The sequence below is a fragment of the Pteropus alecto genome, unplaced genomic scaffold (genome assembly GCF_000325575.1).
Source record: "Pteropus alecto unplaced genomic scaffold, ASM32557v1 scaffold155, whole genome shotgun sequence".
Taxonomy (NCBI): Eukaryota; Metazoa; Chordata; class Mammalia; order Chiroptera; family Pteropodidae; genus Pteropus; species Pteropus alecto.
This window is the reverse complement of record NW_006438113.1, coordinates 10,229,406-10,245,821: the sequence shown is the minus strand read 5'-3', so window position 1 is coordinate 10,245,821 and position 16,416 is coordinate 10,229,406. Positions and strand designations below refer to the sequence as shown.

General features: G+C 33.9%; 1 protein-coding gene across 3 annotated transcripts in view; it reads left to right on the top strand.

The window, feature by feature from the left end:
- The window catches only part of ADK (adenosine kinase), a 450,591-nt gene that overhangs the window by 354,669 nt on the left and 79,506 nt on the right, over positions 1-16,416 (top strand). For all 3 annotated transcript variants that reach the window (XM_015592153.2, XM_015592155.2, XM_015592154.2), the window contains exon 8: positions 12,837-12,872. In XM_015592153.2, coding sequence (XP_015447639.2) covers positions 12,837-12,872 — 36 coding nt within the window. The remainder of the gene's footprint in view (positions 1-12,836; positions 12,873-16,416) is intronic.

Here is a 16,416-nt window from a genome sequence, read left to right as displayed (position 1 = left end):
AAGAAGGCTTCCATTAAGCAGAAGATGGCTGAACTAACCCTGGAGGGATTGGTAGGATTTTGACAAGGGTGGTTGAAGGATATTCTAATTCATTTAGTGCCTACATGTGCAAGGCGGCATGAAGGCAAAAAAGCCTGAGGCATGTTCAGAGAATAACAAGTATTCTAGTTTGAATGGCATCTGGTACATGTATAAGAAAATAGTAAAAGATCGGGCTAGAAAGAAAAAGTAGGGCCACATTTTGGAGGACCTTTGAAAGTCAGACTGTGGAATGGGACTTTTATCTGGAAGCAATAGGTAGCTTTTTCAGCAAAGGCCAATCAGAGTTGATATTTAGGAAAATGAATCTAATGGTTGTGTGCAAGGAGGCATTTAAACTGACTGGTACCAGAGATTGGTTAAGAGACCGTAGCAGTAATCTAGGCAACAGGTCAAACCCAGGCCTGACCTAGGTTTATGTCAGTAGGAATGGAAACAAGGCTGTCGATGTTATAGGCCTTATGCTTATAAAATATACTTAGCAGAATTTAGAAGCTGTCCAATGCAAAGAAAAAGAAAATGTCAAAGGGACTCTGGAAGTGAGGCAAAATATCTGATGCTAATATTAAATGACAGGAATAAGGGAAATTACCCCCAAAATGTAAAGAAAGACAAGATTGACAAGTCAATAACTGAATTACTAGAGAAACACTGTAATTAGGGAATTTAACAAAAGAGAAAGAAGACAAACAGGTGATAGAGAAAGGGAAAGAAGGTATGTAACAAAAAAAGTAGGGAAGAGAGCTTCTAGGAGATGATGGGAAAATTTGAACTCTAAAACATCAATAAAGTCCCATTTCTCACCTATTAAATTATCCTTTGGAATTGGAAGATCCAAATGAGAGAGCTTGACATGCAAGAGTTAATGGGAAAAATCAACCAAAGACCTAAAGGACCAAAAATATTTACTCAGCAAATGAAGAGTTGTTGGCAATACAAAGAAATTTTGAGAGGGATTGAAATTAAACCTATGAAAGAATAAAAGGAAATAAGTACTCATTTTCATATCTTAAAATAATTGTTCCTAAATTTTCCACTATGCAGAAATCCTTCCCTTGAGAAAAGAGATCAAGTCCTATTCACAAAGGTCAAGATTGGTAACCAACGAAAAAATTTCTGAAATGGATGTAGGTAAAAGTCACTTGTAATACTATGCGCAATAAGTCAAAATTGTTGTTACAAAATCTCATCTGTTAGCCCAATCACTTTATAATGTTCAGGACAATAAAAATGCCAGTATGTTACTACTTCTGTGCTGTTACCTTCCATTCCCAATGTACTCTTGATACTCAACCTCATCCTTTGATGTGGAGACTACAAAACACCTAAGATACATAGTAGGATTGGTTAATGTGTTGTCTCAGATTCTAACAAGAGGTTTGAGAGGTAGATAGACAAGTCTTGATTCTAGTTTATAGACTAAAATGATTGGCTCGCATTTTATTATCAAATGCAGTATGAGCTTTTCAGAAGTATTCACTATCTTTTCAACTTTATCTCTTTTTCATATAGCAAGGGTAGGTGAATCATGCTTTCAATTTAACATTTATTGAATACCTGCTACATCTTTGTTGGGTGTTTTTCTATCACCTTTCTGTGATTATTTTTTTAATAGCCTGACTTATACATTTGACTGATTTCTTTTTCATAAACATTAGATTTTTTTCCTTTAACTTCTTTGTAGTTTCATTATCACTGGTTTTTATTTATTTATTTATTTTTTTTCCTTAAGAGACCTCTGTTGATTGTGACTTCCATAGCTATCCTTGCTACTTCCTGCTGGCCATTGTGAAAATTTTAAGATTGTCTATATTGGACTTGTTTCTAAGGCAGCATTACAATACACTCTGTACATAATTATTGTGAGTCAGCTGTCAGGAAGGAAGAAAAGAATACTGATTATTGGTGATATTTTGGTGGGATGTGTTATATGCATATCCATAGACTAAAATTCTCACCTGGGAGAATTAACTTTTTTTTTTCACTAGAGGTAAGATACTAGGTGCTTCTGTTTTACCATATTTTGTTATATTAATAAATTACAACGTGGACCTGTAAGTTTCTTTTTTTATTGTATCCAGTAATATTTTGGACTGTGAACATTGCTGGGACTTCCAATTCTATTAGCTCTTCTCCCTCAAAAGACCAAGGGACCCAAGAAATAGGGGAGCTTTGAGATACGTTCTGCAGTTAGAGTCAAAACAACTAGAAACTGATGCTCTCTTTTTAACATCTGTATTATTCTGCCATATCTCATACTTTACCCTTGCCACTTTGCTCTTAGTAAAGTGTGAAAATAAAAACTATACTCAATGTTTGTCCACTTCTGTGTTTTATATATTGTTTGTTCTCATTTTGTTTTTACCTTATTTTTTAAGAGTTAATTTTACAAGACTTTCAGGCTAGAATAAGGGCCATTTGAAAAGTGAGGTTTATAGTGTCAGTGATTAGCACACCCTGACAACTTGGGAATTACTGTGCATGGTATATGGAATATATAAAGGATATTGTTGCACATTTGAACTAAGAGAAAGAAATTATTAGAAAGGCACTTAACAAGAATACTGATGTCTCCCCATCTGAGATCTTCCTTTCCTGTTTTTGTCTTAATGTTTCGCACTTGTCAGTAATGTTCTCATTGTCCCACCTAAACATGAATCTAAACTGGTTATTTATCTTGTCTTTTATTGTCTTTTTATTAATATAAGTGATTTGGTTTTTAGTTTTTTTGTTTTCTTGTTTTGTTTTGTTTTGTTTGTTTTTTCCCCAGTGAATGAAGGAAATAAGACCCATCAAAAGATATACATTTTACTTAAGGCTAGCAGGTGAGAGCCTACTCTCCATAGGACCTTCACTGGTGACTCAGTACAGAAGAAAAAAAAAGTCTATTTTGAAACTTGTAATATCCTACTAATACCATAATGCAGGAGATGGCATTGTTCTATTAGTTTTAAACTTTCTCCATAAAAGTCCAGGTAATATGATCTCTGTTGAACTATTCAACTCTGCTGTGATAGCATGAGTGCAACATAGTATGCAAATGAATGTGCATTGCTGTGTGCAAGTAGAATTTTATTTATAAAACCAGGCGGTGAACTAAATTTATCCTGCAGGCTGCTGACCCCAGGCATAATGTATTGATCATATGGTAGTAGAGCCCTCTATTGGTTGAAAGAAAGGACCAGAAAAAAAAAATGGAAAGATTTTATTAGCTATCTAGAGCTTTCTAGTTAATAAGACAAAAAGCAAGAAAATGATGAAAGTATAGGTTATATTAAGTATTAGAGGGTTTAGAACTGAGTAGAGTTCTTCAGAAGGTTTCAAATATAGATTGTTGGTGAAGTAAGATGTTTATGATTGAGTACAGCAGCTATAAATAAAGAAACTATATCCTTTGTTCAGTAAGATGTAAAAGCAATGTGTGAGATGCTTAAGATAAATTGTTAATCTATCTTGTCTTTGCCCTGATAGATAAGCCTTTTTAACCAATAAATAGAGATTTGTTGAACGTGCCAAAATATTTTAGGATCTATACTTTAAGATGGATCCACACTGAACTTCTGCTGGAAATAATGAAGAAATAAGGCTAGATTTATCTTCCCTCCATAAATAATGTAAAACCAGACCAAAAAAATAGAACAACAGTTTCCATATACTATACAACAGGCAGCACAGGAGGGTGATCCCTGCGAGAAGGGAAACAAATGAGGGAATCCTCACAACTGCCATAGCATTCTGCTTAAACAGAGTTTCCAGTATGCAGTAAAAGAAGGGGGATTCCAAACCCAGTGGTCCAACTGAATTGAAACAGAGTTAAGAATTTAAGAAGGCCAAGGTGACTAGAATTTGCAAGAGAGAGTACCAAAGAAGAGAGAGCTACACAGAGACAGAGCATACACACACTAAATATCTGCAGAGGGTCCTCTGGAGTCTTCAGCTGAATACTGATCAGCACATGTATGTGAGGAAATTATTCAAGGCCAAGGTTAAAACCTTGGCAGAGTATTCCCCAAACTCACACAAGGCCGATAATAGTTTATGTCTCCAATAACCAGAGTGGAGAAATCTCTAATAAATGGAACATTTTATTTAGTAATGTCAGAAAGATATTAACATCAATAGGATACCAAATTAGCTCTAGATTAAAGGCTACTCTCATCTCACCCAACAAAGCTTGAAAATAGCCTGGAAAGGATTAGACTGTTTCCAGGTAACCTAATTGGACTTCAGAATAAACCTCAAAAATATAGAAAGAAACACAAAAAATCCAAGACCCAAAAGCATTAAATTTATAACTTCTAGCATCCAGGAAAAAATTATCAGGTGTGTAAAGAAGCAGGAAAATAATGAGGAAAAACATCAATCAATAGAAATGGATTCAAAAATGGCACAGATATTAGAATTAGTTGACAAGGATTAGCATTTCTAAATATATTCTATATTTCAAGAAGGTAAAGGAAAGCATAAGCCCATTAAGGAGAGATGTGGGAAAAAAATTTAAAAAGATCCTACATCTACAGATGAAAAATGTGTTGAATGAAATTAGACACTGAAGAAGAAAAAAATAGTAATTAGCAATCTTGAAGACATAGCAGTAGAAGCTATTCAAAATTAAACACTGAGAGGGAAAGAAACTTCGAAATCAAACAGTAACAAACTTGTGACAACCTCAAGTATATATATTTGGAGTCTGTGGGAGAGAGAGAGAGGACAGAAAAATATTTTAGTTATAAAGGCTGAAAATATTCTAAATTTGATAAAATCTATAAACCCACATATCCAGGATGTTCAAGGAATATCATCAAATTACGTTAAATCAATGATAAAGAAAAAAATCTTAAAAGCAGCCAGTTTTTTTAAAGATACATTTATATACAGAGGAACAAAAATAAGAATGGCAGCAGTCTTATCATCTGAAAAAAAAAACACAAAGTAGACCATGGAGTACTGAGAGAAAAAAAATTGTTGACCTAGGATTCTATACCCAGCAGAAATATCTTTGAAAACAGAAAATGAAATACTTTTTCAGACATATAAAAGCTGAAAGAATTCATCAGTAGCTGACCAACACAGACAATTCGAAAAGCCTCAGATCCAAATGCTAGCTATAACAATTACCTGCTCTATGGTCTTGGACATACTTTAATCTCTTTGAATCTTCAGATTTTCATCTGTGAAATGTAAAAAATACCTATTTTATGTGATTTCTATGATGAATAAAATCAAATGATAAAGAAAATCAACATTTGTTGGGTGCCTCCTTTGTGTCAAGCACATGTTACGTCATTAAAAATGAAAATAAAATACCCAATAAGAGGACTACTGCCCTGAGAATTTTCTTATGCTATTATCTCTTTTATTGAAAACTGAAAAACTTGAGTTCTAGAAGTTAGCCTGAATAGCTATTCAATCAAATTTTGATGAATTAAATTTTTTTTCTAACTTTTCCTTAGTTACCACCATTAAATATGTTTAAAGGCGGGAATGAACATCTCTCCTTCCTAGAATACACATCTCAGCTAATAAATTACTTTGTGAAAGGGTTAAATATATTCGAAACTAAACCTAATTTTTTTGGCTTGTGTTTTGGCTGCCTAATGTTCTTTTCAGTCACATTTATTGAAGTATAATTTATATACTGTCTATCTAATTTTTATTATAAACCTATTGGATAGGGGCCATGAGTGTCTTTATAGCTTATACATTGCCCCACAGATTTTTTTGGCACTCAATAAATGTTAAATAATATTTCTATTCAGTATTCTGCAGACAGGAAGCATATGGTAATAAATGTCACAGCACAGATTGAAAATCTCCAAAAAGTTGTATGTTATATTCCTTGGAAAAGCCAGTACAGATATTTTCGTGAATGAAATTTATTTTTTAAAAGGGCTCCCAGGCTCATATTTTCCTTAACGATTTTCTCTAGTCTTCATTTACTTTATTTACAAATTAAAAACTTTTCCTTATTAGAAATAGTATATTGAAAATAGTATAACACTAATGCAGTCCCATAAGAAAGTATATAAATGATTTTGTAGAGAGCATAAAGAAAAGGTAATTCATAGTCAGAAAGACAGCATGAGGAAAAATTTAGAGGCTTAAGTAACATCTTTTGTGATATATTGTATAAAAAGAAATAAACATTAAATATTAAATATCAGCATGACTTAGAGGTTTAACAATACTTAAATATCTTACTCTAATCTCAGTAAGATACCATTGCTTCCCAATAACAAAAGACATTGTAAATTAAAACTAAACTTGATGCCAAAAAATGAATTTCTTGCAAAAGATAATATATCCCAGTTTATCAGTGTCGAAGAAATGGTTAACCACAATCAATTATACAAAACTATTTAGATAGTATGTATCTAAATTACCTTTTCATATTTGCTCACCCTGTGATCGATCTATTGACCATGCTTTGATTCTGTGAGGATTTTTTTAAGGATTAACATAATCTGAATGAGAAAATATCTGAATTTGGCTGTGTTACTAAGTCTTGGGTTCTTCATATATAATATGTGGATAGAGAATCCAGGCATAGTTTAGCTTGGTGCCTCTGACTCAGAGTTTTTCATAAGACTATCATCAAGATGTCAGCCAGGGCTATAGTCATATCGCTGGTAAGAGAGGTTTTACTTCCAAACTCTCTCGCGTGGTTATTGGCAAGCCTCAGATCCTCACTGGTTGTTAGTCATGGGCTTCTCCATAGAGGTATTCACAACATGTAAGCTTATTTCCTCTAGAGTGAGTGCTGAGAGACAGCACGTAAGCAAGGGGTTGGTTGAACAAGACATCGCTTTTGTCATATATTTATTAGAAGCAAATCACTAGGTCCAGCCTAGTGATAGGCTGGAGGAGGAAATTGTATAAGGATTTGAATACTAGCAGTCAGGGATCATGGGGAGCCTGTTTAAAGGCTGCCTACTACGCATACGATCCACAGATAGGCCAAATCATTGAATGTACTCTGGTTATCTGGAACTTATTTCTTTATCCAGAGATCTTACTGAGAACTTGAATTCAATAGGCAAAATGACTTTACAGTTTCGCATTAAATATTTCATTTATTCCTAGCAACAGTCCAACGAAATAAGTATTGTTGGCCTCAATTTCATTGACATAAACTGATACACCGAGTGACTTGCTCAAGATTACATAACAGGTGAACTGTAAAATTGTGATCTTTAGCACAGGTCTTCTGACTCTAGGCCCTGTACTCTTTTTGTTTGCCTGTAACTGCCTCCTGACCACTACTATCTTGCATTTAAAGCCTTTCAAAGAGAGCATTATCCATCTCAATGTGTACTAATATATGGATTTTATGTTATATATAGAGATGTTTATACATAGATTTATAGAGAGCAAGCAAGACAGATAACATTCTGCCTTAGGCTCTCATTTATACTACGCCATTTAAGATTTACAGTATTGTTTCAAATATTATTGAGTCAAAGTCTAATGCCATTGTAAGATCTGCAACAGCTGTAGCAGTGAAATAGTATCTGTTATCGTAAAACTATACTTCTGGGTTAAAAACTTGTTGTATAGAGAGATGAACAAACAAAACAACAGAACTGCTTTGGTGTCTCCATTCCCCTTGGGCTTTTCCCAAAGCTCTAGAATCATATGAGCTGAGTAAGGACCGTGGGGATTCGCAGTGAATTTTCTGCTTCCTCCTTGCATTGGAGAAAAAGTAGTTTGTTTTGGATGAATGGTTTTCTCTCTATGGATTGTCAAAAGTTACCTTTCTTTGGTCCTAAGTTAGACCTTCTCCCTTTTTGCTTCAGTTCATGAAGTTTTAGCCTCTGCCCAGGAATCCTCATGTCTGCGATTACAGAGTAAAGTGGTATAACATAAGCAAGCAGATAATAGTTCTGTGTTCGGTAGTTCAGACCAGGAAATGGGAAGGCAAGGGTTATAAGCTACGGTAGTGGTGGTACTTAGTTTATACCTTTCAGATCACCCTGGAAAAAGAGAGGTGAATTTTTTAAAAGGCATTTGCTACTTTCTCAAAATAACTTTGTGGTGTGGTAAGCAGGAACATAGAAAACTACCTTTCTTAACAGAAGCAAAATAATAGCTACTACAACTAATTAAGTGAATTTGGCAATCCAGGATACAAGGTCAATATACAGGAATCATTTATATTTCTGTAAAACTGGAAATAAATCATTGAAATTGAAATAAGACTATGGATGTTATGGTTTTAGTTTAATATCAATTACAAATAATTCTACTTTATAAATTAAAACTGGGATGTTATCAGACAAATGTAAAGAAAATAGGTTTCTCCTCAATCGAATGCAGTAGTTCTCCTTATCTGAGGAGGGTATGTTCCAAGACCCCCGATTGATGTGTGAAACCATGGATAATATCAAACATATATACTATATAATATATACTGTTTTTTTCCTATACATACATACCTCCAACAGGTTTAATATATAAATTAGGCATAGTAAGATTATTAATAATAACTAATAAGATATAACAGTTATAATAATATTACTTTAATAACAGCTATGTGAATGTGGTATTGTTAAGTAAAATAAGGATTACTTGAATGCAAGCACTGCGATACTGTGGCAGTTAATCTGATAATTAAGATGACTACCAAGTAATTAATGGGCAAGTAGCCTATACACGATGGATAAGCTGGACAAAGGGATGCTTCCCATCTGGATTGGATGGTGCAGGATGGTGTAAAGTTTCATCATGCTACTCAGAATGGTGCTCAGTTTGAAACTTAAGAATTTTTTAATTCTGAAATTTTTCATTTAATATTTTTAGACTGCCCATTGACCATGTGTAACTGAAACCACAGAAAGCTAAACCGTGGGTAAGGGGGGAACTACTATAAAGGAAATATTTGTCTTTCATATATATACATAAACAAGCACTTAAGTTTCTCCATTCTTAAAAAAAAAAAAATCTAACATAAAAAAAGGAAAAAAAAAGTTTCTCCATTCTTTCCTATATAATCTGAGGATGTGCTTTTAAAGAGTGGCTTGCTAATCCCTTTATCTAGGCTCTTAATGTAAATATCCCAGGGTTTTCATTAACCATGAATTTCATCTTTTTTTAAAAACCTCCACTCAAAAAAAAACTATACTTGGTTATTGTTTCACTAGCACCTTTTTTAGCCTGATTGGTGAAGCAGCAAGCCTACTGCAAACCCTAAATAGCGTGGTGTAGCTGAGAGTCTAAGACTTTAATTATATGTCATTTTATTCACAACACTCAATTCTAGGAAGGAAAAAATGACTTTGTTGTTGTAAAAGACATATTATGTGAGTATCATTCATTGGAAACCAGAAATGATACTGTATGATAGCATAGATGACAGTGGGAACTGATTCTAAAATGTGACCTGAGAAACTGAATAATAGTGAAAGTTATCAAAATGGAAAGAAGTATTAATGTGAAATCCCGCCTTCTCTAAAGTACTTTTTCCTGGCCTGTTTGATTTTGCTTTTGTTGCTTGTCATGCATGAATGAAAGTGCTACTCTCTCAGGGGAGCAGGAAAGCTTCTGTGTCAGTTGTTTATTTCCTTAATCTCTCCTCCTTTGTGATTTTTGATGTCAGATCTAAAATGGAAAGCCTGTAAATATAATGATTATCACATGGATAATCACCTGCATTAGGAACCGCCCTGCTTCTCTATTCTAACCTTAGCTGTTCTCCACATGTCACATCCACTCTGTGGTTGGATTTTAACCTGACTGCTTCATTAGATTTGTGAAACTCAGTACGTGGCGCCCTGGGGCAGCACAGATGGGGACTTGCTTGTTTTCTTTTCTCACTTTTACTGCAAAGGCACACTAAAAAGTCCTTTTCAATTTAGTGTGATCAGTTCACTTGGAATTACCCCTGATATTTGGAATGTGCCTTACTCTTCTGCCCACCATGTATGCCCCTTTTTTCTTCCCTACTTTATGACTTAATGCTTTTTCTTTCTGCCATTCTACGCAGTGAATCTGAGGACTAAAATTCTGCTTAAAATTCTTCTGGGTCAGACTGTTGCCCTATATTGTTTTATTTGTTTTGCTGAGAGGGAAAAATAAATGTTCCGTCGATGTATCTGCAGACACCTTCAGATCAGAGGTTAGCTGTGGGAAAGTCTGCAGTGATGTGAGCCATCTGCCTTCTCTAATGGAGCGACTAGGGGCACCAGTCCAAGATCAAAGGAGGAAGGTGGGAGGAAGTTACAAGATAAGATCTTTTTAGCCATAGAGCAAGTGCTTAGCTTTTCAGTGATAGGGCACAGTTTTGCAAACCTGTGTGAGGGCGCTCTAAAATAGAAAATTGAGTTGACTTTTCTTCAGCATGTCCTTTCTCAGTCAGAAATATGCTGGCACTTGGGATAGTTTACAGACGGGGAAGTGTCCTAGGGCCTGGTTTCCTTAAAGAATAGCAATCTGACATTTCTGTGTGTATCTTGCAATTAGTCAGTTCTACTTTACCATAACCGATCACAGTTAATTGCTGCTTAGATTTCTATGAGCAAAACTAGACATTAAAAAAGCAATAAAACTACTATATGTGAACTTTGAGTTTTTGTGTCTTAGTGCAATTTTAGTCATACTGATTCTTCACACTCTGTAATTCTTTCATGCCTCTGAAAGTTCCTTATAAATAAGTGGTTCCAGCTGAGCTTTTCAGTTATCTTTTTCATATAAGAATTAGCTTGGTTAATTCTTGAATAGGACAGCTTGGAAAAATGCTACCTTGATATCTTTTGTACCAATATTACTGACTATGTGGTAGACATAGTTCTATTGTAAATAAATTGTCAAAGAGGCTAACCTTGCTTGCACCAATTGTCAAGATCATAATTGAGTTTTTTAATTTAATCTACATTACCAAGGCTAACTCGATCAGCCTATGCTTCTCTAGTGAACAACCTAAGGAGTTGTACTTTCAGTTCATCACTTTCTATTAACTTCCATGTTCAGCTGTAATCATCTATTTCAGCCTTTTTAAACCCTCAAAATGGTTCTTTAAATCTTTGTTATTAGTGTATTGGATCATAAGTACATACTTACTTTTCTCCCCAGTGTTTTCTTTAACATGTAGATAGTACCCAAATTTGTGCTAGAGACATCGACTGTACTTTCTGCCTTACATGGTTGGGTACAGCAGTCGTTTTCGTTGGGTTGGATCTGCTCACTACTCGGGCTCAAATCCCATCCTTCTATTAATATCTCTTGGCAAAGATAATTCTGGAGGAATGTAAGTTAAGATGTAGAGGCTCTTGACAGTTGTCTGCAGTTTTTTTCATTTTCAAGGGGGAAGTGGAGTTGAAAAGTAATATTGCCTCCATTTTCTGTATCAGTCCTAAAATTAAAATATAGGCACAAAGCAAAGGGTAAAAAAAAGGAAAAGATTTAGTTGCACAGATGTGTTTTTGTCATTTGATAGCCTGTTATTAGAGCATTAGGGTATATAATAATGTTCATCAGCTTGTACCCTTAATATATTTAATATCTAGAAAAACATTGTGTATTAAAAAACTTAAATGATCTTTTTTAATGTTCAACTTTTGTTACCCTGTCATCTTATATCAAAGGAAAAGAGGGGTTTGTTTGGATTGCTTTTTATAGTAATTTCAAATAGACAAAAAATAGAAATACTAAACATGTCTAGATTTAAAAGTTAATGTTTTGCCATTTTTGCTTCACTTTAATTTTTTTTTAAGACTTCTAGAGTTAATTACATATATCATGCCATTTTATCCCTAAATACTTCAGGATTAACTACTAAAACTTAAGGACATTTTTCTTACCAAATTGATGACTCTTGATCTTATCTTATTCCCATTTCATATCCAAATTTCTCCAGTTGTCCCAAAAATGTCTTACATAGCTGATTTGTTCAAAACATTTTTCCCCTCCCCACTTTATCATGACATCGACGTTTTGAGGAGACCAAGCTCTTTTTCCTGTAGAACATCCTACCTTATGAATGTGTCCATTTGCTTTCTCAGTGTATCATTGAATTTGTTTCTCCTATCCTCCATGTTTTCTGTAGACTGCAAGTTCTTGAATTAAAGTTTTGATGAGTTTATTTAAAAAATTGTTTTGTCAGAAAACTTTATATGTGATGCTGTGTAGTTTATACTGCATCATCACAGGAGGTACGGAATATTTGGTGATCCCACCATTAATGATAAGTGATAGGATTGATCTCTGGGTTAAGGTAATGATGGCAGCTTGATCCTTCTATTATAAAGTTATACTTTACTCCCTGCGACCAACATGTAATCTGTGATGTTTTGATTCCATGAAATACCCAGTTTGCCATCATCTTGTCACCTAATGAATTTAGCATCCATTCACGACCCTTGCCAAATAAATCTCATTAGAGATTACAAAGTAGTGATTTTTCTGAATCTATACATTTACTAGCAGGCATTCTTCTCTACAGAAGAGCTTTCTGAAAGGTATTGTTTTAATTAAAAACATAACCACCAGCATGTTCCTTAGGTTTCAAATGATTGTCTTTCTTTTTTGGGGTCAAAACACCTGAACTCATTGTGACAGCTACAGTAAAAACATGTACTACATCTTCTTTATTCCAACTTGTGAAGTGTGTTGACATTATGCTGCCCTTTTTTTTATACCAAGGAAAAAAGAAATCTTTTTTGGTGTAAGAATAAAAATTGAACTATGCGGGTATATTGAGATAATTGTGTAAAAAAAGAGACTGTTTGAATGAGTTTCAAAATGGACTATTTCTTCATTACCTAGCACTTTATAATTAACTGTTCTTTTTTTTTTTATTTCAGGAAGCTGCCACTTTTGCTAGAGAGCAAGGCTTTGAGGTGAGTTAACCCACAATTGCACACTAAACAGATCCTAAAGGTTTTTTCTAGCTGATAATGAAGTTCTTTTGGACAGTGATTGATGTGCTATTATACTCTCAGAGCCTCGCAGCAGTTGCCATGGAAACTTGGCAGTCGTCATGGTTTCTTTGTTCTGCCAGCACAGTGTTATGACGCACTCTGCTAGGTCTGCACCCAACATCGCCTACAGATGTTATTTATTGAATTTTGAAAAGCCTCTTGGGAAGCCAAGAGGTTGGGCACGGTTTCAAGCTGCCTCTGCAGATATGGGGCCTGTCAGTTTGTTCAGTTAAAAAGCTACCTCATTAGCTGCATTACATTTTATAAAGATTCACTGCTAAAGCAGTGGTGAAGCAAGACTAAATAGTGAAATATAATGTCGTTTAAATAATTTCAACCCTACCACACGTAGATTATCATTATGCAAATTAATTTCCAAAAGGTTGTACTTAACAGTTGTTAGGAACTGATTCATTTAAATCTTGCTCATATAAACTTCCTGTTTGAATCTTGTTTTATTCTTTTTGGGGGTGTGGGGAGATGGGAGGGTTCATTAAAACACATATAAATTTTCTGAAATTAAATATCGATAATTGGCTTTAATTTCCAGATCCTGATTTTGTTTTTCTGATACAAGTGTTATTCTGTCAAGATTCAAAACTCCATTTGGTGTTTGTTGGCAAAATTAACAGACAAAACCATGTTTTTATCTATAGAATATCACCTTCTAATCAATTGTTAGAAAACACTGAACCCAGGTTAATTGATGAAATTAACTGTTTATGAGTTTTATGATTATCATATTTATTGAGCCAGCACTATGTAGAATGCTGTGTTCTATACCACAACTTGGAATGTAGCACAGTAGTTATTTTTATAAAATTTAATCTGACTAGAGCTGAATATAGAAACGCTTTATTTGCATACTCAGTATCGTCTATCATCTACAGAAGCTGTGAGCATTGAATGGATATATTATTAAGCTCACTTTGAACTTTTTAGAGAAAGGTGTATGAATTTGTGATGGAACTGTTATTTAAATATACTAAAGGTGGATTCATTATTGAGCAACAAAGTAATACACATGCATGTTATCCATGTCATAGGACTTGACAACCATAGAGCTTCCTCTTCTTGGAGGAAGACAGTGAGCATGTGGTGTAAGTATTCTAGTCTCAAGATTCTATGAAAAAATATATCAGGGTAGAAAACCTTGCCTCATAATACTTGATTATGGAAACTACAATAACTTCTTTGAAATTTGCTTTTTTTTTTTTTTTTTACTATATGTATTCTCATGAATATAGGGTTGAGTCACAGGTAGAAGAAATAAAGATTTCCAAGTATTTATTTACCTAATTTAAATTTTGCTTTGTAATTTCCCAAAATGGCAATTCATATACAAGACTAAAGTAATTGGGTGAATATTCAACTTAAAAGTCAAATGTTTTGATCATGAGAATATAAGTAAATATTTTCATTCATTTTTAAAAGTTTCACTGATGTTAAATTTTAATGTTAAGAATTGATATTCTCTGTTGTTATATCAATTCTTCACAAATAAAATATTGTAGAACATAAATTTTTATCCTGTTTTCTATACTAACACAAAAAAATGTATTTTGATTCTAGAAAATAACCAAATTTATAGATGATTAGAAATATAACCAGTTACATAACAAATGATCATGATTCTGTCGTACCTAGAAAATAATTTTTAAAAAATAGTTTCTTAAGGCTAATTCATACTTTTATTGACCCCATGAGCTACATTCTTTGGGTATGCCTGGTTTAAATTCAGTCTTAGCAACAAACTACTTTTTCTATTTTCTGCTAACCAGCACCATATTAACACTTCCATTAGTTTTTACATATTGAATCTAAACTTGTTTCTTTTTACCATAAATCTGTCATAATTGATTATAGCATATAAAACAATTGGGTTATAATGGTATACATCATCTCCTGACATAGCTAAACTACTCTGTTGGTTTGAATCTTGGTATTTTAAAAAAATCAAACAAAAATCACTATCTTAACAGTTTAAGGTCTATGGAAGTGTGTCAGTCAGTGCCCTCAAGTCTAGTGTGACAAAATAGACAGTATCTGCATTTTATCACTCTCAACTTTAATTTTACCTCTAAATTTTGAGCATGAATGAGGGGGGAAAATGAAAAGATTAAAAAAGGAAAGTTGAGCATTGTTTTCTTCCCACCCGCTTGGCCATCTTACACTCATATTCTGTTGTATATCCCAGTTCCCAAAGCCGCTGAGTATTGCCATTAGTGATCTGTCTGCTAACAGACCAATCCAGATGCCTCTAAAAATAACTAGTGTTTATTCATCAGGAAGTATCCTCTGAGGCATTGTTTATGATATTCTGGTTAGCTTCTCTGCAAATTTTAGATAATCTTTCTTTTAAAAAAATATTTAATCTTTAAAATGAATTGGGTAATTTTCAGTAAGAAGAGGCAGCTCAGGAGGGCACTGGAGAATGAGATAAAAACTGAAGCTGGGCAGAGCACAAAGCAGAAGAGACAGGATTTTTTTATATATATAGGTGATAGAAAATTGCACAGTGCCTGATTTAAATGACAGACCTGCTAAGAATTTAAAATGACAATTCTTGGGGTAAAAAGTTTCATGAGGCCTTTTATTATTCTGGAAAGTCAGTTCAGACTGCAATGTGTTTTTAAATCTACTTTATCTTGAACTGAACTGATTAAAGGTTTGTATTTTTAGAACCTAACTAAAAATAAGGTACTTAAAAGCATGTTTCATTATGAAGCCTTTTAAAAGCTGTATCAAAAATTTATTTAAATTAAAGTAAATACAAATATTCTTTGTATTTTCATTCTCTGTGCAAGAGTATGTGCCAGCCGATGAAGAGAATTCATACTTTCTCTGCTGAATTATTTATTCATTTTTATTCGAAGCAACAAATTTTAACTTCCTTGTTTTATATGTCTAAGATATAATACTTCTGACTTCAGAGGAAAAAAATCAATCCTTGTCTCTTTTCCAGCTTTCTCCGCAGACCCTGATTCTACTCAGAGGATTCCAGACTTGTAGTCTTTCTCTGACTAGTAATGACTCTATCTTACATGACTGAGAGAGAAAAATATTGAATCGTGCTAGCCAATACGGCACCCACTAACCACGCATGGCTATTTAAATTGAAACTTATTGATATTAAATACAATTTAAAATTCAGTTCCTCTGTCTCACTAGGCACATTTCAAGTGCGCTGTAGCCTATAAAGCTAGGTACTACCACTTTGGACAGTGCAGATATAAAACATACCTCAGAGAGTGTTCCACTGATCAGCATGGGATAGAAAATCCCCAGGGAGTGTTCAGGAGCTGTTGATTCCCAAAGAATTCTTCAGGATTTTTCTAAAGTTTCTGTGTTCCTCACAAATGTAAAGAATACAATGAATATCACCCAGAGTTTCTGGAAATAAGATGCTAAGTCAGGTCCTACTGGTTAAGATAGTACAATGCTGTTTTCCCAGGTTACTATG